Here is a 26,147-nt window from a genome sequence, read left to right as displayed (position 1 = left end):
AATATTAGAAAATTAATTTTACATGAGAATAAAACACCGTTTTGTGTCGGAACAATTCAATTCTGCGAAGAAGCGAAGCTATGTCGTAAAATGTTATTACGAGTGTGAACACTTCTTTACGGCAGATAAAATATGGCGGAAGGTGAGAAAACACTCAACGGAGTGGATCTCAGCAAGGTAGGGTTTTAAATTGGTCTAAAACTTTTCAAATGCGCGACGCACCATGACATCGTAACGTTTTGTGTGAGGTATACGAACATATATTGCATTGTGCCATGTTGTTTAGCGCTGTGGCGGGGACGTGTTATTCCCTGTTATCACTAGCTGCTAGCTACTATGCTAATAGAGTGACATACATTTGAGTTGTTGTCGTCTATCGACAGCCAGGCCGAACCATAATGCATGATGTATTTATGTTTTCATTGGTTTCGGATGCATGTCACTTCATGCCATCGGTCAGTTGTTAAAATGTTAACACTCGGCACACGTTTATGAGCAGCACATTTCACGTTTCATAGTTTGGACTGGCCCTTGTGCCAATCACGGAAGATGATTTGTAAAGCAAAAACATTTTTAATGGAAAGTTGTCATTGGTCCATAATCATCAACGACAACTTGTGTGTCACTGACGGCACAATTAAATGGCACGTTACTTCTGTCATATTACATCTCTTTTTAGATTGTGCAAAACTGCAGGATGTATATCAGGGGGAGAAATGTTTATTATGTTTAATGTTTATTAATTTAAAAAAAGTCTACTTGAACAAAAATATTTTTGTGATAGAGTGAAAACTATTAGTGTATAAACAATGCTGATGTCATGGTGTGTCGTCTTTCTGCTGTCCTGCAGAAATGGCTGGATGCCGCAGACAGCTATGCAGAATTGCGATCCTACCTGCGAGACATGGTGCCAAGGACCTACCACCTGGACACGGTGCATGATCCGCAGGAAGAGGAGCGGGTGCAGAGATGCCTCCTCCACCCACTGGAGTGTTTCCTGTTTGGAGAGGATCCGCAGGAGGGCTTGGCCAAACTCAAGCAGGGCAGCGAGTCCTCTGGGATATGTGGACGTGTCTTCAAGGAGGGAGAGACAGTCTACTCCTGCAGGTCAGAGAAGTCCAAAGCTGCAACTTACCATTTTTGTTTTCATTCACCTATCAATTCATATATTTCTGAGTAGTTGTGTAGTCCATAACTATCAGAAGGACAGACATTCAGGGTCCTGGAGGTCCTGGACGTTCTTGTCAAAGACAGACGTTTTTCATTTCCACTGCAGTTTGCACTGCAGGGAACCACTAGCATGATATTTTGACCATTTTAATATGAGAAATGAATATTGCATTTAGAATATCTGCAACTTCAATTCTTGTTTCTGAATTAGTGAACATTGTATATGAAATCATGTTTTTGTAGTATGATATATATATAAGTATGATATACCATGTAATGATGTTATGAATTCAATTGTGTTTACATTTTGATACACAAAATTCAATGGCTTTTAAAACTCAAAACATCATGGCAGTGATTTGCTTGATTACACTCAGACATTACATGCTTTGTACTAGAGAGCCTGCAGGGAAATCTCTCTAATTTCTGGTCCAACCACATTTGCCTTCACATCTACAGCTCCTCGGTTAATGTCTGGATAATTTCAGGGTTGCAGTGCATCTGTGAAAGGGGACTTTGATACCTGCTCATCTCTTAAATGTAATACTTTCTATACAATGTTCAATAAATCAATTAATAAATAAAGCTAGATGATTAATGGAAGGCTTTGAATAGACCCGTGATCAGTATCATTCGATACTGCTTCCAGCGACACAATGTTCTTTCACACATGAATAGGTTGAAGTCAGCCTCTCATTGGGGCAGAAATATGATGCATGCTTTATTTTATCAAAACATTATGTTTTACAGTTTTTCAATCCGCTTTGTTCAACATCACTTCTGTTTCTCAATTTTTTAAAATTTTTTTATGGGAAGTTTTCAATATTAATGACCCATATTGTATTCTACTCACGGCAGGGACTGTGCGATAGACCCGACCTGTGTGCTGTGCATGGACTGCTTCCAGGAAAGTGTGCATAAAGGCCATCGCTATAAGGTACTGCCTACATGCTGTCACTCTTATGAACATAACCCTTTCATCTAAGGATTGAAAGAAATGATCCATTTTCCAAATGCAGTGATCTTCATTACAACAATACATATTTCCCAGTCCTGTGTAACCGTGACATAATCCTACGCGTCCTATGGTGCTCAGATGCATGCCTCGTCGGGTGGAGGGTTCTGCGACTGTGGAGATCTGGAGGCCTGGAAGATCGGCCCCTGTTGCTCCATACACGACCAGGGGACGGCTGTTGCCATGGAAACCGTGAGTTACATTACATGGAAGCCGGAAAGGGGGGGGGGGGGGGGTGGGTGGGAAGGATGTCTTTCCTTCCCCATTCGTTGAACCCCAGATTTCTTTTTGTTCTGTTTTTCTCTCCCGGTTTTAATCATTTAGCGTTTGTCTTGGCTGTATTTTGGGACTTTGGCTGGCGGGAGAGGATCTGGGAAAGTGACATTGAGTGACCTGCGCTGCCTGAGAATGTTTAGAGTGGTTCTGAGTGTTTGCTTACATGATTATGAGCTATGGAGGAAAACAAACTGCGATTCTCCAGCAGTAGTTTTACTCTGGATGAATTGTGGCTAGACTGAGATGTGACAATGTATGACGTTGATATTTCTTGGCTGCCGTTTTTCTATAATGGCTGGAAATTGTCATCCAAATGCTTTGAGCTAATAAATCTTGACACCAATTTCAGTTGTATTTATTTTGCTCTAGGTCATTTTTAGGGTCAAACCAATACCCGGGGTTGCTGTCATTTAGCTCATCCCAGCTGCTCAGCCTCCATCTTGATAAGGCTAAACCAAAGCCCTTTTACAAACACAGAGCAGGACGGTGTATGGCTTTTTTTTTCTCCATAAAAAACAGGTGCCTCAATTAAGAGGACCAGAACCAACATGGTGATCTGGCTATTTCACAGGTCCCTGATCCAGCCTAATGTCCCACCTGTCAGGTCTTTGCCATTGAGGTTCAGATCTATCATCACACGGCATCACTATTGAGAGGGTAGCGGAAGTGACATTGACTTTCGATGTTGGCCACCTTTTCCTCTAGTCCAGTGGGATACGCTGCTGGCACCAATGCTGGAGGAAGGAGAGTCTGGCGAACTCTGCAGACCACACCACAAAGTGGTTTATTCTAGGCGTCAAAGCAAGCCTACCGACTATCGGCTACGAAGGGGACTGGGAAGGTTATCCAAGTAAAGGCGTCCACAGCAGACAGATTACAGGGATGGCAAAATGTCTGTGTGTCTGACAGGAGGACATAACCAAATGCCTCATGTATACAAATATTGGTGCTTTTCAGGATGCCAGTGTGCTGGATCCTGTCCTGCACGAGCGCGCTGAGCAGATGTTTCGTTGTCTCCTGCGCTACGTCACAGAAATGCTTGTCTGGGAGAAATACTACGAGCTCCCAGAAGACCTGGAGCCCAGGTACTGTCAAGACATCTGTGGAAAACTGGACAATGATTGTCGTGTTACCCCATGGAGTGATGCTGGACCTAGTGGGTTTTGCTTAACTTAATATGAGCTAGCAATCTTCCGGTTAACGGTAAACCCTCTCTACCTCTTGAGCCACATGCCACCCCGGCAATTTATATGGATTCAATGTTCTCCCGTCCAATTAAGTTTTTGTGTGTAAAGTGAAATGTTGCTAAACCATAATGATCCTCTCCCCATGGTCATATTTGCAGGGTGGATGAAGACGTGTACTTATGCGTGCTGTACAACGACGACCACCACTCGTTCGACCACGTTATCTACAGCCTGCAGCGCTCCATCAAGTGCACCCAGGCGGTGGCCCAGGCCCACACAGCGCTCATCGACAAAGAGGTGTCTGTGACTCTTCACACAGCTCTCACCAGGAGGAGGGAAGCACATCTTAAAACAAACACTGTGCCACACATTGACTTAACAACGTGACTTTACTTGTGATTCAGGGTCGCTGGATTGTGAAGAAAGGAACCGTTCTGGCCTGCCAGGAAGTGAACGACCTCATCGAGGTACATTCCAATGCAGTGGTTCATCTGTTCTGCGTTCACGACTGGTGACCATTTTGTTTTGGTCCCTGTATGCATACCTTACTCTGGCTGTTCTTGCAGTCCAACTCGAAGCACATCTCCCAGGAAGCTCTGCGCGTGGAGGTGCTTCTCTATGCAGTGGTAGCCCATCAGACCTTTGCTCTGCGCCTGGGCAGCTGGTTCCAGAAGATCGTAGGTTACTCTGGTAAGAGCGTCAAAGTTTCTGCTTTGGCTCATTTGATATTGGTAGTTTTGTCCCTCTTGCTGTTTAAAAACGAATCGGCAATCATGAATTCTTTATAAACATCATGTTTAACTAGGTAATTAATGATATATTTGGATGCCTTTATGGATGGTGCAGTGAAAGTGAACAACACGAGACACACAGCACAAACCAGTGCCACCCAAGCTGCCCTGCTTGAGAATTTGACTAGTCTGGTCTGCTGATTTAATGTGCTTCTCCCTTCAGTTGGTTTCAGGCAGATCTTCTCTCAAGTGTTCCTTGAGCACAGGCCGGTGCACCAGGATCCCTGTTTTGTCAGCCAGCTGATGCTGCATGACTTTGTGATGCACAAAGGTGAGTGGGTGGCTGACCCGGTACACCCAGGTTATCATCCTGTCCAGTTTCATGTTTCCTGTTTGATGAGCAGAACACTGTTCTTTTGGTCTCTCTCATTAGGAGCTCGCAGGATCGTGTACGAGTTGATCTTCTGCAGCCTGCTGATGGATACCGAGTCCAAGAGGCTTTTTGCAATTGAATTCACAAAGGTAAATTAATATTATAATTGTGTCTATAGAATACATCTTCGATGGGGTTTGCAACTACTAACGTCTGTGTCTTTGGACTTCTAGAATTATGACATGCTGCAGCAGTGCTTCATCTTTGATTATCATGACAGGAGTATCTTCATATCATCTCTGTCTGTACAGATCTTCACTGTGCCAACCCTGGTGAGCATTGGCTGCTATGAGGCCATCTAAATGTTACATGTGTGTTCACAACCTGCATGATACTAGAATTGTTATCAATCTTAAGTCTTAATTTGAATTAAATCTATGTTGGGAACTATCTTGTGTAAGTAAGTAAACAATACAAAAGTTTGTTTACCGTACAAAAGCACGGACAGGTGTATTACAACATGTCTCTCTGCGTCCCCCAGGCCAGACATCTGATCGAGGAAGCTAAGGTCATCAAGGTGATCGTGGGTACCATCATGGAGGTGCTCAAGGGTCACCTGTGTGAGTCCAATCGCTTCCAGTTCCAAGGCTACAACTCGGACAAATTCTTCCGCATCCATGTCATCTTCCATGACCTCAGGTGATGTGTTTGTGTGTGTGATGCCATGTGAGTCTTTCATGTAGTACACATTCCCAGTTTGCACCGACTGTGTAAACTAACAGTCATGTTTGTCACTAATACAGGTACATTCTGATCAGCAAGCCCACTGAATGGACAGATGCGTTGAGGACAGCGTTTCTGGAAGGGTTCAAAGCCTTTCTGGATCTCCTTGGTTGTATGCAGGTATGGATTCATCCAAGGTTGACCTGTTATTGGTGGGTGGTTCTGCGAATCTCATGGTACATCATGTTTGTTAATTGGAGATCCTACAAAAATGAGAAATCGGCACACTTGTCAATGTGTCCGTGTCCAGGGCATGGAGGAGGTGAAACGCCAGTTCGGTCAGCACATCGAGGTTGAACCAGAGTGGGAGGCTGGCTTCTCTCTGCAGATCCAGCTCCGCCACATCCTCTCCATGTTCCAGGACTGGTGCGCTTCTGACGTAAGTCCCACCGCACAGACTGTCAAATAAAAAGGAAGAAAACAACCGGAAAACTCAGCGAAAGGCGACATGTTGCCCTGCGTGACTCCACATCCTCATTCGCCCACGTGCAGGAGAAGGTCCTGCTCCAGGCCTTCAGAGAATGCCACGGCGCACTGATCCATTGCAACCACCGGGCCCACCAGAGCGAGCCTACCGACTTCTACATGTGCAAGCAGATCCTCCAAATCCGTCCTTACAAAGTCTCCCAGGAGCCTGTCAGCATACACCTGCCCATCTCCCGGCTGTTCGCTGGTAAGTCTGCTGCAATGTCTCTCTCTCTGTCGCTGACTCTATGACTCTCGGTGTCTCTGTGTGTCCGTCTCTGCATGAATTCAATTTGAATAGTCCTAATCTGGAGGACTCTCTGGAAAGCACTCCCTGTGTGACGGCCCCTCTGTTTTTTGTCCTCCACAGGCTTGTATCTGCACCTGTGCAGGACCGGGGCCATAGAGCGCCTCCACCAACACGTCGATCCTGTAAGTGGCCTTTCACCTCGCCAACGCAACTTTTGATTGACTGTGACATTTGAATGAGGTTGTAAAGACTTTTCTGGTCCTGCTGTTCCAGGCGAGCTACGACTACACGTATCTGGCAGAACACTCTCTGCGCTGCCTGGTGTTGGTGGCGCAGGTCTCGGCGGAGATGTGGCGCCGGAACGGGCTCTCGCTCGTCAGCCAGGTCGGGCAGAAGAGATATTGTGCATATTGCCGTGCTCACGCCTCACATTGTTCAGTGCAGGGCGGTGACTCACTGTGGGCTGTTCCCTCCTCTCAGGTATACTACTATCAGGATGTGAAGTGCCGGGATGAGATGTATGACAAAGACGTCCTCATGTTACAGGTAGGGGCTTGTTTCAGTAGCCCTCATTCATAGAATAATGAGGGATAATACTTCAGCATACATTCATTGTCATAATACACAATGAATATTATAAAAACAATTCAAATGTTTTATCTCAAATATGAACAGATTGCAGCCTCCAAGATGGACCCCAACCACTTTCTCATGCTGCTCTTGTTGAGGTTTGAGCTATTTGACGTCTTTAACGGAAGTACCTCGGGCAAAGATCAGGCAAGAAGAAAAACCTCTATAAACTCTTTTCTTTGCATCTCTCTGTCTCTCTGTGTCTTTGTGTCTCTCCCTGGGGCTCTCACTGTCTTTTTCTTCTTTTCTTTATATTTCATTCGTCTTCACTCTCTGGTTCTCTGCTCTTCAAACTGTTCTCAACCATTTTAATTTGGGTCTTGTAGGAGCTGCTGAAGCAGTGGAATCGGCTGACAGAGGAGATGCTCTTTCTGTTGATTGTCATCATTGGTACGTCATAAAAGCTCTGATCTTCTTAAGTGTTCAGTCTCTATCCGCCCATTGGCTGTGGGTCCAGTGTTTGACCAATAGCGTTTCTTGTTGGTGCCCACCCAGGTGAGCGCTATGTCCCAGGGGTCAGTGAGGTAACCAAAGAGGACGTGACGATGAGGGAGGTGATCCACCTGCTCTGCATCGAGCCCATGGCCCACAGCGGCCTGGTCAAAGGCCTGCCGGAAAACGTGAGCTCCCCAGCTTCTCATGTTGACCTCTGAACTCCAAGACGAACAACATAAATAAAATAAAAACAATGTAAAAAAATAATAATATAATGTAATGTGAAACTTTTATTTTAACAGGAGAGCCATGAAACCGGCCTGGAGTCTGTTATTTCCAAAGTTTCCAATTTTAAGTAAGTAATCGTTTGAACCGGACAGCGATTTAGCCTGGATGATTTTTATTATTTAACCTTTATTTTACAAGGAAAGTCCCATTGAGATTAAAAATCATTATTGTTGAGATTTAAATGGGATCCTTGTTTCCTAGGAAGCCTGGGGTGTCAGGCCACGGTCTGTACGAAGTGAAGAAAGAGTGTCTGCCAGAGTTCAACCCTTTCTTCTACCACTACTCAAAGTCTCAGCACAGCAAGGTTTGGCCAAAGCTTAAAGCCCATTGCTGGATCCTTGTTCCCTCATTCTGATGTGCAGCTCACTGTAATGGCTGCTGCTGTCTCTGTTCTAGGCAGAGGATTCCCAGAAGAAGAGGAGAGCTCAGGAGGGCACTGATCAAGGTTAGTAACACGTTAGTATGTGAGTAAGAGGGTGAGTGTGCCCAAGCGCATGATCGAACCAGCAACCCACAACGATGAAAAATTATGTTTGTTGTATAATATAAGGATCACTTTTTAGTAACGGAGTGCCACAAGAACGCAGGTCCAGATGTTGATATCCATTTTAACTGATTTATTAGCACCACAACAATTGTTAAGTTAAGTTGCAGTTAACCGGTTGCCGTAGAGCGCCCCCTAAAGCATGGGAATAACAATCCATACTGTTGACTATCCATTGCATACATAAGAAAAAAGGTACGCTCTACGGGCTCAGCTGTTATCCAATGTTTAAGAAATCAATCAGAGATTAGAGTTGGACCAGAAACTGGTTTTAAAGGAAAACTTTGGACGCGCCGTCCTGCGTGTTTTTCTCCACCCAGCCCTGCGACCTCCCGTGCCGCCGGCCTTCTGCCCGGCCTTCTCCAGCGTGGTGCGTCTGCTCAGCTGTGACATCTTCGTCCACATCCTGAGGCGAGTGCTGCAGAGGGCCGCCAAGGACCGCTCCACGCAGTGGACCGAGGCCATGGTCCAGAGGGTACGTGCCAGCTGGCCAACTCGCTTCCATCCGGTTTCATTCTGTTTTTGAGTGTCTTTACACTGACTGACCTGTAGTGACCATGTCGTATTCGCCCTCTCGCCAAGGCCCTGCATCTGATTGGACAGGCACTGTTGGAGGAAAAGTCCCAGCTGGAGGCCGCTGCAGATGAGGAGGTGGCCTTCGATTTCAGCGTCAAAGCCCGTGGTATGTGGAGGCCATTTTGCCTTGGTTATGTTTTGTTGATTTGTGTAAGGCATTTGTTTGATACAATTTAATAAATCAAATCAAAATCAAATCCAAAAAAAACTGCTGTACCGAAAGGCATAGCGAACCGTGACTTAAAAACCGAGGTACGTACTGAATCGTGACTTTAATGTATCGTTACACCCCTACTAGTTACCTATTTGCTTTCTCTGACGACGCACTGAACACTTAAAGGGATGGTTCAGGATTTTGGACATCGGGTCTCATTTCCAAGTGAGCCAGTGTGTTATTCATCATTGGAAACCGTTTTCAACACTTTTCATTCAGTCCTTCTAGTTGCAGAAATCTCTGGTGCTAGGCTAGCGCAAGTCGAGGGGAACTGCTAGCCTGCCAATAAAAACAGTTTTACCCACTCCAAAATACACCCGATGCAAACCAATTGTAATGCCCGACTATCGATGTAAATGTCTGTGTTGATAGAATAATATTAGAAATAAAACTATCCTTGTATCGCAATGATCACATTACATTTTGGGGGACTACTTTCTCAGCAGCGGCGGAATTTCATTTTAATCCGGTGTAGCAACCAATTCACTACAGCAGAAGGTAAACAGAGAAGCACACTCCAGGTAATATCAGTCCACCGCTGCAGTAGCTTGCTTCCAACTACAGGGATTATAAACTAAATGCAATGCGATGCAAGGGTAAGTTTATTTCTAACACTATTCTATCAACACAGACATTTACATCGATAGTCAGGCATTATAATTGGTTTGCCTCGGGAGTGGGTAAAACTGTTTTTGTTGGCAGGCTAGCCGTTCCCCTCGACTTGCGCTAGCCTAGCACCAGCGATTTCTGCAACTAGAAGGACTGAATGAAAAGTGTTAAACGGTCTCCAATGATAAATAACACACTGGCTCACTTGGAAATGAGACCCGATGTCCAAAATCCTGAACTATCCCTTTAAGTGTTGATTCAGATTCGTATTCATTCCATTCTTGCAAAGGTGCACTTGATCAATTGTTCTAAGCATTAACTGCTAGCCTCTGTGGTTGGCGTTGTTTTTGTAACCATCCAAATCTGTTTCACTGGTCCCTTTTAGGTTTCGGCTCAGAACACAGCAAATCTGTGTTCCAGCTCCTGACCAAAGTCAAGTCCCTTCCTGCGCTGGAAGGCCACAGCGACATGGTCAAGTGGATCCTCCAGGTGAGCTTTTGAAGCCATAGATCCCATCGTTCACACACACGTCATGGCTTTTTAACCGCTGGTCTGTGTTTCATTCTATGCAAATGGTTGTTGATCCGCTAGATGTTTCAGGTGGTGAAGAGCTACAGAGTTTCATTCTGTGTTGATCTTCTAGATGTTTGAGGTGGTGAAGGGCCACAGAGAGAAGAACAGCCCGACCGCCTCCGTGAGCATGGACACGAGTAAACCAGAGCCAGAGGTAAAGTCTACACATGGACAGGTTATAGACAAGAGAGACCAAATTAACTTTATTGGTTTATGTGTAACATATCCATTAACAGGGACCTTTTTTATAAACGCACTGACAAGAGAAACAGTGTTGTGAGTTCCCTGAAAGAAATGCATTTAGCAGATGCTTTTATCCAAAGCGACTTACAGTAAGTGCTTGTCAAAAGTTTGTCAGAAGAAAGAGAAACAATATATCACTGTCAGTACAGTAAGGATTTTCATAGAAGCAATTCCAAGCACTAACAGGTTAACCCATTCCCCGTATACAACAACGATAGCTAGGATAAGATGCTACACAATGCTATTGTGTAAGTACTAAGTACTATTTGTAAGTGCAAGGACTAACACTAACATACAATAAGAGGGGTGTTTTTGGGAGAGTAAGGGAGGAAGAGGAGGAGGGGTGGGTGTGTGGGGGTGGGGGTGGTGGTAAGGGAGGCGGCTATGCAGAATCCAGGTGAACTCTGTATCTGACATACCAGTATTATAAACATGCATGCTGCTTGTATTAAAGAAAGTAGAGTGGAACTTTATATGTGGCTTGCTCCTGGTCAATGGAGAGCGATGTTCCTAATGCCCTCCCCTCCTCCCTGGACCTCCTCCAGGTGGCCCAGGACAAAGACAAGGCTGAGCGCAAGAGGAAGGCAGATGCTGCCAAGCTCCACCGGCAGAAGATCATGGCCCAGATGTCCGCCATGCAGAGGAACTTCATCGAGTCCAACAAGATGCTGTATGACAACATGCCGGACAGCAGCAACAGCCACCCCGGACCGGTCGCCGCATCTAGTGAGAGGTACGGTGGTGGTGGTTTTAAATCTGGTTTATTATTACAGTTGTAGATAATCAACACACTAAAAGGCTTTTACATGGTTGAGGCAAATGCTGTACCCAACTCAATCTCCACTCTGATTCCCCAGTGCAATCGATTATTGTCCGATTTGTGGCAATATTGTAAAGCTCTTTGAGTGGCCACTGGTTAGAAAAGCATTTTATACATGCAGTCCATTTACAAATCAAGACTGATTTCAGCTTACAGGCACCGCTCCACTAGCTCTTTTTACAATTTTGGTCCCAATAGTACATTTTCCCTGACTCGTCTCCCCACCTTCCATCCCGCTCCAGCTATGTCCCGGAGCAGCGGGAGCGCTGCGTGGCCCTGGGCCCCCAGCGGGGCTCCACGCCTGCCCACCGGGAGGTGCTGACCTGCATCCTCTGCCAGGAGGAGCAGGAGGTGGCGGTGCTGTCCCAGGCCATGGTGCTGACGGCGTGCGTGCAGAGGTCCACGGTGCTCACACAGTGCCGGGGGAAGACCCTGGGCACGGAGAACGCCTGCGGTGGGTCTCAGACTCAGGGCTGCATGTCTTGTTCACAGCGCGCCCCCTCCTTTAGTCTCTCTTTGGCTGGACACGTCCATACTTCCGATTCGTGAAGCTTGATTCTGAAGGTTACATTTACTTTACATTTAGGGCATTCAGACACTTTTATCCAAAGTGACTTACAATAAGTACAGTCAGAAGAGAAACATATCTCTGTCGGTACAGTAAGGGTATTCATATAACTAGTGCCAAGCACTAACAATCGCTAGGTTAACCCATTCCCGTGTACGCGTGTGACTGTGCACCCACCGGCATTGAGTGTTACTGAGCTGTTGGTCTCTTGCAGGTAACGCAGCCCCGTCCAACTCACTCTTCATGTCCCCTGACTTGGTGGTCGGGACGCACACCGGCAGCTGCGGCCACATCATGCACTCCAGCTGCTGGCAAAAGTGAGTCCCTCGCGTCTGCTCTCAGAGTTTTACGTGCAAGGACGTACAACATGCAATAAGTCTGTACATGCATGACCTCATTGAGCTTCTGAACCGGTTCCTGCAGGTATTTCGAGGCAATCCAGAACACGACCAGGAACCGCCTCCACGCCGAGCTGATCATCGACCTGGAGAACGGCCAGTACCTGTGTCCCCTGTGCAAGTCCCTGTGCAACACGGTGGTGCCCCTCATCCCCCTGGAGCCCCTCACCCTCGACTAGTGAGTGACCCTCTAGAACTAGTTATCTGATGAGGAAGAACTTCATTTTAGGATACTTCAGCCAGCGAAATATTTGATTTTAATTTTAGACCATGATAATGGGAAGATACAGTCAGCAATGTTAACGAGTACATTCAGTGAGACAATAGGTGAACAAGATTCTTACAGGGAAACATTTGCGTTGTGGGTGGTTAATACAAGGGTTACAAAGGTGAGGGGGAGTGACCATCGTGGAGAGTTTAGGATTGGTCATGGCTGAAGTCAGCCATGACGGGAGAGGCCTAGGTAAACTGCAATACAGTGTGGGGAGTGGTCTGCAAGGCTGCTAGACAATTAAAGGATCTACGCAAGTCAGTCGATTAGCATGGCCTTAGTATCAGACTTTGTGGCTACAGTGGCACCTCTCAGTTAGAGAGAGGAAGGGAGGTATTGCTAGGTCCAAGGAGAATGTTTTTAATTGACTTGTGTGTGTGTATATATATATAATCAAGGTTAATATAATTTGTGCATTATAGTTACAATTAATATTTCAACGACCCTATCCCAACAATGGATGTTGTGTAATCCATACGGGGGACGGACTCCCCTGTCGCGGTCAGTTCAGATGCTGATGTCTCCCCTCTGTCGTGCAGCGAGAACGCAGAGATAGTGGGCCAGCACCTGACCCTGCCCCGCTGGATCCAGATCCTCTTGGCCAGAATCAACGGACTCAAGTCCATCAATCAAAGCTGCGGTGAGAACAGATCTGACAGAGCTTGTGACCATGGTAACCTGATGGTTGTAGACCAAGGCGTGGAAGATAAAGAACAGAATTGTTAAATATAATGTGGAGGAGTGCTGATGACTATTTCAATTACATTATGTAATGTACATTCAATGTACAAGTGACCAGACCATGTGTAGGAAGGTCCTGGTGATCAATTTGATCAATACGTTTAGTGAGGCTGAAGGCCGGTAAGTGAGTCTGGTAGTCTGCTCCCAGACGCTCCGGTGGTTTCTACCAGACTGGCTGCATTCCATTCAGCCATTACCTGATAAGGATCAGTCGAGGGCGATGAGGAAGTGTGAATCATCATGTTATTATCCGACCAGTGATCATGGAACAGAACAAAGCCAAGATGTTTGAGGTTGTCTGGTTGCTGCGTTGCAGAGAGTGCGTCTCCCGAAGAGGCGACGGGGCTGTGTGGAGAGGGTCAGCCAGACTTCAGGTCCATCCTGAGCTTCGGCGTGCAGGAGCCGTGAGTGACCGACGTGCTCCATTTGTCGATCATCGTTTTAAACACGGTGTCTTTCTGCAAGGGAGGGGGGCGGGCAGGCGTCTGAGAACGCTGACGTCGCTGTGTTTTCAGGAGGAAGTTCTCGGACAGCATAGCCGAGATGCTGGTGGTGTGCGCCACCACGGTGCACCGGGTGGGTCTGGAGACCCCGCCCAACGAGCTGTGCCCCCACGTGCCCACCATGGCCTGGAACACGTGCGCCTTCACCATCCAGGCCATCGGTGAGCCCTCAGGCACCCGCGGTTCTCACTGAACCCCCTACTGTGTGTTTGAAACCCTTTTAGAGTTACTTCGGTGCATTCAATGTAACGCCGTCGTAGTGTTTGATCAATAATCAATGGATTGTAAGGCTGTCTGATTGGCTATACATTTATAACTGTGGTAACGGGGCGTGAAGGGTATTCGTTATTTTTGTTAGCCTTGCATTTTATTTGTTGTAATATTTCTCTTTTACAATTTCTTTGTTGCAGAAAATGTGTTACAGGAAGAAGACAAAGCGCTGTTTGGATCTTTACAGAACCGACAGGTTCGCCAAACCCTCTAGAAATGTGTGCAGCCATACATAAACCCTGCTGTTTATCTGTGGACAATATGACTAAAGGTCTTCCGTCTTTCAGCTGGTGGGTCTGAACGCCGTCATCCAGTTCTCTGCTGCCCAGAGGCTCAAGTCCTCCCAGGCTGTGATCCAAACGCACTTTACTGACATGCTCGCAGGTACGCCATCAATACAACGCAATGTGCCTCCGTCCTCACTCTATTGGTTACCAGTCGAGTCTAACCAGATGTCCCTCCCCCATCTCCAGTCCTGTTGCCGACCATCAGCAGAGAGAACACCCCTTCTATCCTGGAGGTGGACTTCTTCCATCTTCTGGTGGGTGTCCAATCACGTTGTTACCAGACTTTAAACACCAGGCACTTGTTCACCTTTATATTTAGGGCATTCAGCAGATGCTTTTATCCAAAAACGATTTACAATAAATACATTTGTCAGAAGGAGAAATAATATATCGCTATAGGTACACTAAGGATGTTCATAGAACCAAGTGCCAAGCATTAACAGTTGCTACCATTTCAAGTATACAACAAAGATCACTAGGATAAGAAGTACTTTTTTTTAAGTGCCAGGGCGTGCAAAATACAATAAGTGTGTTAGAGGTGTGGGGGGGTAAGGGGGGAGGCTATGCAGAGTCTAGGTGAACTCTCCTTTTCCATTCTCGACATGCTCCTCTTTGTGGTGTGTGGGTTAGGGTGAGTCGTGTGCGCCCAGTGTTGTGCTGTGCTTGGTTCTCACTGTGCTGGTGGTGGTCTCCAGGTGGCCATGGTGCTGTCCGTCCCAGCGCTCTACCACGAGGAGGCGGTGGAGCTGCAGCCGTCAGCCGTCAGCTCCGCCTACAACCACCTCTACATCCTGCACCTGGTCACCATGGCGCACCTGGTGCAGGTGCTGCTCACCTCGGGTACGACCACCACCGCTGCTGTTGGATTTACCTTTTACATTCAGGGCATTTAGCAGACGTTTTTTTTTTTTTTAATCCAAAGCGACTTACAATTAGTACACTTCAGAAGAAAGAGAAACGACAGTATATGGTCAGTACAGTTAGGATGTTCATAGAACCAAGTGCCAAGCACGAACAACCGATTAAACCATTCCCTGTATACAACAAAGATAGCTCGGATAAGACACAACAATGCACAACACAATGCTAAGTACTATTTTTAAGTGCCAGGACGTACATCATACAATAAGTGCGTACATAAAGTGCCAGGACGTACAATAAGTGTGTACATTAAGTGCCAGGACGTACAACATACAATAAGTGAGTAAGAGGGATGTGAGGGGGGAGGCTATGCTGTTGTGCATCCCGTCCGGTGGCCGTTGGCCGTGGCGTGCCGGCCCCTCGGAGTAACCCCGGTGTTCGCCCTGCTATCTGTGTGCAGACTTTCCTGCGGCGGCGGGGGGGGAGGAGGGAGAGGAGGCCCGGGCGGCGGCGGAGCTCTACACCACCTTGAGCCAGCTCACCACCGGGTAGCCGCCGCGCTCCTTATGGCTTCAGCTGCCAGCTACATGTTTGGTTTAAAAACTCTTAAAGGGCTGATATTATGCCACCAGGTTTGAGTGTGACAAGCTGTTTGAAAATCTGCCCTTCCCTGTGTTTCAGTGACACCACGAGTGGGTGTGTCCACCTAGATGTACGCTGGATAGATCAGTCTACCAGCACACCCAGTGTACTGTAGCAAACATTGCTGGCTAATCACATTGCACCCGGTGGCATAATATCAACCCTTTTAAAGGCTGCATTAAGCTAAAGGCATTAACCTAATGAACCAAAGTTTGAGGTCTTGACAAAGAGAAGTTGGTGCCCTTTTCAATTCATCCAACAGATGTTGTTCTTTTTAAAATCATCCACGCACGTTTAGCAAGTGATACAAATGTCAATGAAAGCCCCCCGTGTTCCTTTCTGTTCTGTGGGGTTGACCTCATTGTGTTGTACGTGCATCAACGTGGTCTAACAGAGTTCTGTGTATTTGTCCTCCAGGCTGAGCTCGGATGTGTCTGGCTGCGCTGTGGCTGAAGGAGTGAAGCGGGCGATCACGCCTTTCCTGCGCTGCACGGCACTCTTCTTCAATGGTCTTACCGGAGTGCCCCCTCCGGTGGAGGTCTCCAGTACTGCAGGTCACTCAGGAGTACATGAGAAAACTGAAGATATATGGAGATGGACGGATAAATATCTCTCTATATATATATATATATATATATATATATATCGCAAACCATGAAATGAAAATAATACATTTCAAGCATGTGATTGAGAAAGGGAGAAAGTGTTTCCAGATTAATGTTCACCCTGTGAGGCCATCATTTGGTAATTTGACTTCACCACCACCATGCCCAAGCATGCCCACTACACACCAAGTATTAATGTATCCCCTGTTTTCCTTGTTGCAGTTACCTCTGCAGGACACACGGAGGCACTGTGCAGTTATCTGGCGTTACCCCCCAACATATTCCAGCTCTTCTGGGAGCACCGGGAGTCTGTGAGGCCTCTGCTTCAGAGGTAGCCTGAAATGATACAAACATGGTCTGCTTCCATCTCCTGATTCAGTGACTGGCATTCAGTGTCCTGCTCTTCAGTTTTATGGAACATGTCTTTTATTTCAGGTGGTGCCAAGACCCAGCTGTAACCAAAGCGCAAAAGGGGGAAATCCAAACAATCAGGTACAGGAGTCCTTCTCTCTGGCGTTGCTTGGACAACAAGCCCCTTTTGTGCGTGTTGCACCAATAAGATGCGTCTAGAAACGCTGTTGGGTGTGGGCCTTCAAGTCACTGTGCGCTGCTCCCCTCCGCAGGTATCCCAGGAGGAGGAACAACCTGATAGACCTCCCAGCGGATTACAGCTCCCTCCTCAATCAGGCCAGTCATTTCAAGTGAGACACACACACACATGCTCAATGAGACACGCGCACACGCAAACACACTTGCTCAATGAGACACGCACGCACACGTAAACACACTCGCTCAATGAGACACTCACTCAGACACTAACTCACTCAATGAGGGACACACCCCGACACCGCTGCGCTCAGTTGTTCATGCGTCTGAATCCCCCCGCTCTCAAGGTGTCCCAAGTCCAACGACGGCGAGCGGAAGCACCCCACCCTGTGCCTGGTGTGCGGCACCATGCTGTGCTCCCAGAGCACCTGCTGCCAGTCCCAGCTGGAGGGCGAGGACGTGGGCGCCTGCACCGCCCACGCCGCCACCTGCGGTGCCGGCGTCGGGGTGTTCCTCAGGTGGGCCGGGGCGGCGGCAAAGTAGCGCTCTCATAATCGCTTCTATTTATTGATCCTAAACATGCTGAGCTGTTGAGACAACATGCACGCTGACGAGATGATAACGATTGTATTGCTTGTGTTTTCTCAAATCAATGCAAGCCACAGCTGGTGAATGTCAACGTTTGTACATGATGTTTGTGTGTTGCTTTCTGCGGACAGTATCAGAGAATGTGAGATTGTGCTGAAGGCCAGCAAGACGCGAGGAAGCACTTATCCGGCCCCCTACCTCGATGACTACGGGGAGACAGACCCCCAGCTTGTGTAAGACCCCCATGTTTTCCATTGTATTTTGACATGTTGACTACACATCACTACATTCTCCCCTGCTCCTGAAATACTTCTTCACAAAATAGACTCTTGATGGTCTTCAAACCCTGCCAGCAAGTGTCTCCTTGCTTCTCATTGCATAACCGTGTCTTGGAAGTCTTTCGTCTGTACAACCGACGGAACGCATAAATATCTTCAGAAAGATGAATATTTTTAACATAGATTTCTATTTTAAAAGCTTTCTAGCCCGTCTATTCTCCATTTCCCATTTCCTCGTTCATAAACATCCTGCCATCCTCATGTCCGAGGTCTGGCGGTGTTGAGCAACCGCCCCCCTTTGTCACCGTGGTAACGCTCTCCTCCGCCCCGTAGCCGGGGCAACCCCCTGCACCTGTGCCCCGAGCGCTACAAGAAGCTGCACCAGCTGTGGCAGCAGCACTGCATCCTGGAGGAGATCGCCCGCAGCCTGGAGGTGGATAACGTCATGTTCGCCCTGGAGTGGCAGATGCTGTGAGGGGGGCGGGACCACGGACCGCGGGGCGCGGCCACATCCTCCCAGTACTGCGGCCGGCGCCACAAACACCCGCATACAAGCACACACGGGCAACAAGCACGCAGCCGCACATCACTACAAACACACATGTATAGAGCTTAGCTTCTCTTTAGTGGCTGGCGAGCGGGGGGGCCCCGGCCTGGCTGAGGGTCCCTATCCACCCCCCCACCCGCCCCCCGCCCCCTGTCCTCTGTAAGGGAGGACCAGAGGCAGTCTTAATATGTCTGGGCCGAGCGAGGGGAGAGGAAAGCGAGTGAGCTGCTGTCGCCTTTTTCATTTGGATTGCCCCGCGTCCTGAGCAAGGCAGCAGGTTCCTCTCCATAGAGCGATCGTGAAGACAACCATGACCCCCCCCCCCCCCCCCCCCCAGTACACAATGTATCGTTTAATCATCACTTTATGTGTGTCAAGTGCCTCCCCAGTAATGCTGTGAAGTTCCTGCATTCTTTCTTTAGTTTGAGTTTTTCGTTTGATTCAAGGTTTTACGAAAAGGGTTTGCTTGATCACACAGGAGTTCATTCCCACTAAGGAAGTGTTTGGGATCATACTATGTTTGGATACAAAATGATAATAAGTTTCTTTATATTAACTATATCTCTTCATATATGTAATTTTGGAACATTTATTGATACACTTGTGTTCATAACTCGGATGTAGCTTACTGTTGAGAAGGGTACAAGTCATTGTTGTCTGTCATCTATTGGAGGAGTGAAAAAAAGTCTGAAGTTGTATTTTTTTTTTTTTTTTTTTTTCCCCAGGTAGCAATAGTCTTTATATTTACCATACTGGTGACAGAAGTTATCAAATGATTATGGAAATACCTATTAGACCCACCCAGGCAAAAACTAACTTTATTAACCGGAAATGATTAGACTGAGCTTGTTCGATTCCAGTTTCCATGGAAACGGGAGAATGCATCACTAAAGCGCATCATACCAGCAGAAGACTATCCCAGTTATTCTATACACGCATTCAAAAATACTATTTAAGATGAATATGTACATTTTATGGAAACAAATTACACATTGTTCACAATAATCGCTTTTAGGGATAACTGAAATCTTGTGCATATTGAAGTTTTTTTTTTTTTGCTTACTTTTCCATGACTTCAAGCCTGTTGAAATAAAGATCCTGGACTACAAAGTTTGTGCCATGGATGGTCTTTACTCTGAGTCTGCCTGAGGACGTTTTTTACGTTCATATTCATATAATTAAATTTTATCTCACGTGAGCAAGAATGAATACACAAAAAATATACAAAGGGTCTTAAAAACATTGACATAAATGAATCTCACTTCACTGCTAGTCTCGGATCCAGCAGTCATGTTCTAGCAGAATTTCTGGGCGGTGACTTTCAGAGCCTGGGTCGGAAACCAGAGTCAGCGAAGGGCGGAGCTAGTTGTGGCTTCCAGTTTGATGGGGCCATAATAGGGTAATGGGTGGTGTTCTCCATCACTATACCTTATCCTATTGTGCTACTGCACTCCTCCCCTCAGTGCTTTTTAATATGAACTTGCAATTAAAGCATTACATTTTTTAGTACCACTTGCACTGGAAGACGAGAGCCGTTAAAAGAGGCCTGACTGTGTATGACAATGACAACAGAAGACACACCCAGACAGTTAATGGGATGATATCATGCTTTTTCGACTTTTCCCTTTGCTTTACTGTTATATGACGTGTTTTACCTCTGCTAAACTAGAAAACTCTAAGTCCGAGCCAGGGGGAGTATTTGCGTCCACTGAGTACGCCCCTCAAGAAGTGTGTGAAACAGCCTCAAACTTTATTTCCGTAATAATGTGACGTCCTGTGCTATAGTGCATAAGTCATGCCTCCTGGCTACCCGCAATGTTTACAACATGTAACCCTATTCTAATAGTACCCACAAATGCAATTATTAACTCTAAAAAAGCATGATATGGGATCTTTAAAGATTTATTAGAGCAGAATCACAGTTCATAACCAACACTTATCGGGTTCAATAAAACATTTAAACATTTGTGTTTTGTATTTGTTAAGTGACGGAGAGGAATTACAAGCTTCTTTTGGATCCATAATCTTCAATTCATTTCTGTATTATGTATTTTTCTGCAGTTCCCCGTTGTATAAGGCAGAATGTCCGAAAGGCCATTTTGATGCTCATAAAATATGTTGATCTTCTTTTGCTGGAGAATGTCAAACAAGTGATCAAGTGGAGGTTTGCTGCAGCTGTCATAACCCTATCTCACTAATGTCAGATTGGTATTACAAACCACTACACTATTAAAAACATCCAGTCCTCACTAACACTTCTTCCTCGTACAGGCAGCGCCAGCGTGCATCTGCTGCTCAAAGACAGCTGCGGAGACACTTATGCTTTGTAGGCCATGAGATGTATTTAAGGAGTTACAGTATAGTGGAGAATTGTAAAATTATAAAATAAGAATTGTGAACAATATCAATCTTAATCCAAAAGTTACCACCTACTTTCATCTATGGCTAAAAGGCCAATGGGGCGTAACACCATACCCCCTGTTGTCAAAACTTAAATTACTCAAAAATAAATATAAAAACCCATGATGTAAAGGAAATGTGTGGACCTGCTGGTCGTGGAGGGGTTCAGTAGCCCAGTGTGTTGACCTGCTGGGAGTTAAGGGGTTCAGTAGCCCAGTGGGTTGACCTGCTGGGAGTTAAGGGGTTCAGTAGCCCAGTGGGTTGACCGGCTGGGTTCAGTAGCCCAGACCTGTTCGTAGAGGGGCCCCAGTCTTGGTAAACATCAGCCCATGTTAGCTGGCCTTGGCCGGTTCGGTGGGCGGCATGTTGTCAGGGCCGTAGCGGGCCGGGGAGGGGGTGCAGGAGGGGACGTTGAGGTTGCGGTCGCCGTTCTCCACCGTGTCTATCTGGTTGCACTTGCCCAGGTTCTTGATGATGTTGAAGTTGGAGCGAGCCGTCTCCGCAAAGCTGTTCTCCAGCAGCCAGCCCTCCGACTCGGAGTCGGGGTCCCCCTGCTTCAGCACGTTCTCCAGGGAGGTTTGGAGGTAGCGCACCCCCGTCAACACGGACAGCTGCACAAACACACCGACCGATGACAAAATAGGATGAGCAACACATGTCGCTTTGACTTCCATATGCTAATAGTTCATTACAATTTGTTACAGCTTTTCCGATGAGTAAAAAGGTTATTTGTCATCTGCAATCTTGATTTCATGTATTAATTCGATATGATATGATCTAAGGTACCCATGATGATAATACAGCGTACAATAAGTGTGTTGTACATGTGGAATTCTGCATGAGATGTCCGTTAGGGGTAGTGAGCGACTGATCGCTATAGAAACGCAGGGCAGGGCAGGTACCGAGGTAGACTCTGGATAGCCCCCCCTGCCACACCCTCTTACGCACTTATTGTATGATGTACATCCTTGCACTTAAAAATAGTACTTAGCATTGTGTAGCGTCTTATCCTAGCTAGCTTTGTTGTATACGGGGAACGGGTTAACCTAGCGATTGTTTGTGCTTGGCCCTTGGTTCTGTGAACATCCTTCCTGTACCGACAGCGAAATATAGTTGTTTATTTTTCAGCCAGTATTTTAAGCCAGTCTGTATAAAAGCGTCTGCTCTCTCCTCACTGACCTCGAAGAGCCAGATGATGAGGACGGTGAGGCCGATGGACTGCATGATCTGTGTGTAGTAGCTGAGCAGGGCCTGGCGGCAGCCCTGCATCCACAGGTTGAGGCTCTCCGTCCGGGGCTCGTAGTTGTAGTGGGCCGTGGCATTGGAGATGTGCTCCTGGATGCAGGGCCGTGGGGAGAGGGTGTTGCAGCAGCTGAACGGGACGTCGTCCACCAGGTACTGCCCGTCCACGTTGCTCTTCAGACGACTGCATACACACACGCACACACACATGCACACACGCACACACACACACACACACACACGCACACACACGCGCACACACACACGTACACACACACACACACACACACACACACACACACACACACACACACAGGACAGGTTGATGGAACCAATTTTCATAAATGCCAACCAGTCAGTCAGCCAGCCACCCAGCAAGACCCCCCTTGCTGGATCAGCCTAGCAGACTGCAGTACTCACTCCAGCACCTCCTTCTGGGACATGTCCAGGTAGCGGTTGCTGACCCACTGGATGTAGAACCAGTCCTTGTAGCCGGCATTGCCGCAGCACTGGAACTCCATCTGCAGCAGGTCCACGGTGCGCTTGAGGTAGCAGCGGCCAGGCGTGTCCGTGTCCTTGTAGAAGCGCATGGCCTGGGTGAGGCCCAGCGTCAGCGCCTGCTCCAGCTGGCCCCGCATGCCGTAGCACAGCAGCGCCCCGGCCAGCACGGAGAAGGTGAAGAAGAAGGTGCAGACGATGTAGGGCAGCAGGATGAGCTTCCAGCGCAGGAACTTGGAGCTGTCCACGCAGTCGTAGCAGATCTTGCCGCCCAGGAAGTTGATGGCGCAGGCCACCAGGCCCACGGCGATCAGCATGTTGGGGACCTGGTGGACGTCCTGCTCGGCCATCAGCTCCCAGCGCTTGTTGATCTCCACCTTGAGGAAGAGCCCCAGGCTGAAGAGGATCACGCCCGTCACCACGGAAACCCAGTTCAGGATCCACAGCACCTGGGCCAGCTTGTCGCGCCTGAACTTGGTGAACGTCACCCTCAGGACGGCCATCTTGTCACAGGTTTGGATCTTACTCTTCGTTTCAAGTTTGTTAAAAGTTGTTTTTATTATGAGGCGTCATTTCAAAATATCAAGCCATAAAATTGTCATTATTACAGTGCTTCTTTTATGTATAAACAAAAAGACATCAAAAGAAAAAAAAGGCCTTAATCCCCCTACCCATAACAACCCACCCCAGATTGCATTCAAGACTCAACTCGTCCTGCAAGATAAGATACCAAAGGCTGCCAAATTTTTTCAAAGACTCTTGGATTGTACTTAATGATGAATGGGATCCTCTCAAGGTGGAGTGGGTCCATTAGCTCAGTTAGCCTTAACTTCAGTATGGGGCTTCCCTTCCTTCTTTTTCTAGAATAGGATGATACACTTTTTTGCGGATCTTACTTTTCATTGGACGATTTGCGGATTAGACGGGGGGATGGAGGTGGAGCCGGGGGGAGGGGAGGGGGGGAACTGGTTATCCGCTCTACGCATCGGAGGGTATGGGGGGACCGAGCGGGGGGGTGGAGGCTGGGCAGGTCTCTGAAGGTCTTAAGCAGCTTAGGCTGATATTCCTGAACAATATCTTGCGGATGCAGCATAATGGTCAGAGGTGTTGAAGGCTGATCGCTGTGAAACTGTAAGTGAAGAAAGCAAAAGATGTGGATGAAAATCTATCCTTTGGTTACATTTTTAATCACATAACAGCCTTGGAAAGTTATCCATGTTCATAAAGGACACCGACAGACACAGACAGACACATCCCCCGGTTCTCATGTATAATGTCAGCAGCTGACTACTGCCATCATATTTTGGTTAGACTTTGGGCCTATCCAGTGCAAATAGCAACCCGTTAAATAGACATGCTTTATTAAACACAATTGAACCAGCATCTGAAATGTAGTACCTAATCATTATTAGCAAGGGTTGGAAGCAAGAAGTGAGAGAAGAGAAGGCAGAAAGCATCCTTCCTTGAGAGAATGAGCTGCACCTACCTCTGTCCTGGCAGAGTTCACATCCTTGGGAGTCACACAGAGATTCCTGATCTGATGGGGAGTGAGACTGCTGCTGGTCGTCGTAGTAACCCAGAGAGTGTGTGGTCAGTGGGGCAGCATCATTGGGAGCCTAGCGGCTGAGGAGCCTGACCACTTAATCTAATTCCCTGTAGTCATTAATCAGCACTGGGCCCGAGGATTTGGACACACCTTCTGCTACTGAACCAAGTCTGACATCGCCAGCACTCACACCGTGTGTGTGTGTGTGTGTATGTGTGTGTGTGTGTGTGTGTGTGTGTGTGTGTGTGTGTGTGTGTGTGTGTGTGTGTGTGTGTATTTCTACTGAGAAGAAATCAAACATAACCACAGCACTGGTTTGGAAAGTACGGATTAATCTAATTCAGCTTCATCCAATCTAAAGTCATATTTTTTTTATATAATCAACAATCACACAGAACACTTTGACTGTAACTTGAACCCTTCCCTCAACCCTAGTAAAGGGTAAAGAAACGATAACCGTATGGTATTTTCTACTGCGTTTGTATAAACATCAATACATAAACACATCATTACTTTATTGGCCAATCCGTCCACAAATTGCAGTTACAGTTAAGTTATGAAATGTATAAATCTCTCTCTCCATATATATATATATATATATATCACTCTCTTTCTTTATTTGACTCTCACATAAACACTCATTGCAAAACAAACACACATGATTGTCAAGCCACAACCATTTAGCAGACGGGCCAACTGGAAGCCAGCTTAAACTGAGAGTAGTGGATTACCTCAGTGTGTAATAAGTAAGTAAACCACAAGAAGTAAACCACAAGTAGGTGATAAGTTGGATTTTATTCTTTTCGATGTGTTACTTATTTGAGGGTTTTAAGTCCTCTATGCGGAACCCTACAAACTCCATTTGTGTGTATTTATCATTTGCATTTCGGGTTTAAATGTTTTACAAATATTTTTTTTCTAACTCAGTAGTCAAATATCCCTTTTAAATATTATTCATGTAAAATACAACCTTTTCTGTAATCATAATGGATCATATTTAAATTTAAAAAAACAACACCACCATTGTTGTCTTTAAATATTTTGACGATAACAGTGTCCATGTCTTGGGAGATGGCAACAACACTGAGCACTAACATCAGGGCTGTGTTCTGCTGGGTTTTTCGAAATGTAGACTTGAGCTTGAAATCACAAATCCTGCATATTGTATGTTCTGGATTCTCCCCTCGGTAACAAAGACAACCCACCAGCCTGGGTCCTACTCAGATCTCAACAACAAGTGGAACAACAACTTCTCAATACCCACCATGACCTAACCCGACCCAGGACCTGACCCAGGACCTGACCCAGGACCTGACCCAGGACCTGACCTGACCCAGGACCTGACCCAGGACCTGACCCAGGACCTGACCCAGGACCTGACCCGACCCAGGACCTGACCCAGGACCTGCTCCAGGACCTGACCCGACCCAGGACCTGACCCAGGACCTGACCCAGGACCTGCTCCAGGACCTGACCCGACCCAGGACCTGACCCAGGACCTGACCCGACCCAGGACCTGACGCAGGACCTGACCCGACCCAGGACCTGACCCGACCCAGGACCTGACCCAGGACCTGACGCAGGACCTGACCCGACCCAGGACCTGACCTGACCCAGGACCTGACCCAGGACCTGACCCAGGACCTGCTCCAGGACCTGACCTGACCCAGGACCTGCTCCAGGACCTGACCCGACCGAGGACCTGCTCCAGGGTTCTGCTGCCACAGACCAGACCAGGCAGAGAGAGCCATGGCTGTGTGGTTTTATAAAAGTGTTTCCTGACTATGGGTGGCATGTGGCTCAGGAGGCAGAGTGGGTTGGCTGGTAACAGGAAGGTTGCTGGTTCGATCCCCAGCTCCTCCTAGCTGAGTGCCACTTGACACTTGACACTTGACACTCGGCTGACATCTCGCTGTGTCAGGTGAGTGAGACGCCTCACCCTAACTGCTCCCGGACAAGCTGGCTGTCACCTTACCTGGTTGACACCGCCGCCGCCCGTCGGTGTGTGGATGTGTGCATGAATGGGTGAATGTTAGGCAATATTGTAAAGCGCTTTGAGTGGCCACGGGTGAGAGAAGCGCAGTACAAATGCAGTCCATTTACATTACAAACTGGCAAGGACTGGACCCGGTAGAGAGGGCCATGGCTGTGTGGTTTTATAACGTGCATAATGA

At 47.2% G+C, this 26,147-nt stretch overlaps 2 protein-coding genes across 2 annotated transcripts; one reads left to right on the top strand and one right to left on the bottom strand.

Moving 5' to 3' along the window:
* The first annotated feature begins 78 nt into the window (after positions 1-78).
* ubr1 (ubiquitin protein ligase E3 component n-recognin 1) lies at positions 79-19,397 on the top strand. The gene is made up of 47 exons (XM_084482319.1): positions 79-177; positions 851-1,107; positions 2,029-2,107; positions 2,267-2,377; positions 3,419-3,546; positions 3,807-3,945; positions 4,053-4,115; positions 4,215-4,338; positions 4,603-4,710; positions 4,813-4,901; positions 4,986-5,084; positions 5,294-5,451; positions 5,556-5,655; positions 5,786-5,914; positions 6,028-6,208; positions 6,371-6,432; positions 6,524-6,634; positions 6,731-6,796; positions 6,926-7,027; positions 7,207-7,270; positions 7,376-7,500; positions 7,618-7,670; positions 7,805-7,907; positions 8,000-8,048; positions 8,468-8,622; positions 8,730-8,829; positions 9,932-10,035; positions 10,190-10,273; positions 10,908-11,095; positions 11,425-11,636; positions 11,965-12,067; positions 12,174-12,326; positions 12,959-13,059; positions 13,477-13,564; positions 13,676-13,824; positions 14,074-14,129; positions 14,221-14,317; positions 14,407-14,474; positions 14,916-15,060; positions 15,542-15,629; positions 16,141-16,277; positions 16,551-16,659; positions 16,764-16,820; positions 16,952-17,029; positions 17,222-17,392; positions 17,594-17,695; positions 18,074-19,397. The coding sequence occupies exons 1-47, from the start codon at positions 133-135 to the stop codon at positions 18,213-18,215; spliced, it is 5,232 nt and encodes a 1,743-aa protein (XP_084338445.1). The 5' UTR covers positions 79-132; the 3' UTR covers positions 18,216-19,397.
* A 1,622-nt stretch (positions 19,398-21,019) lies between these two features.
* On the bottom strand, positions 21,020-22,930 carry LOC311361940 (photoreceptor outer segment membrane glycoprotein 2-like; the record flags this gene model as incomplete). Its single annotated transcript, XM_084481732.1, has 3 exons — positions 21,020-21,298; positions 21,867-22,113; positions 22,350-22,930. The coding sequence occupies 3 exons, from the start codon at positions 22,928-22,930 to the stop codon at positions 21,020-21,022; spliced, it is 1,107 nt and encodes a 368-aa protein (XP_084337858.1).
* Between the last annotated feature and the right edge of the window lie 3,217 nt (positions 22,931-26,147).

The sequence above is a fragment of the Micromesistius poutassou genome (genome assembly GCF_964030765.1).
Source record: "Micromesistius poutassou genome assembly, chromosome: 17".
NCBI lineage: Eukaryota > Metazoa > Chordata > Actinopteri > Gadiformes > Gadidae > Micromesistius > Micromesistius poutassou.
This window is presented reverse-complemented; position numbering and strand designations above follow the sequence as displayed.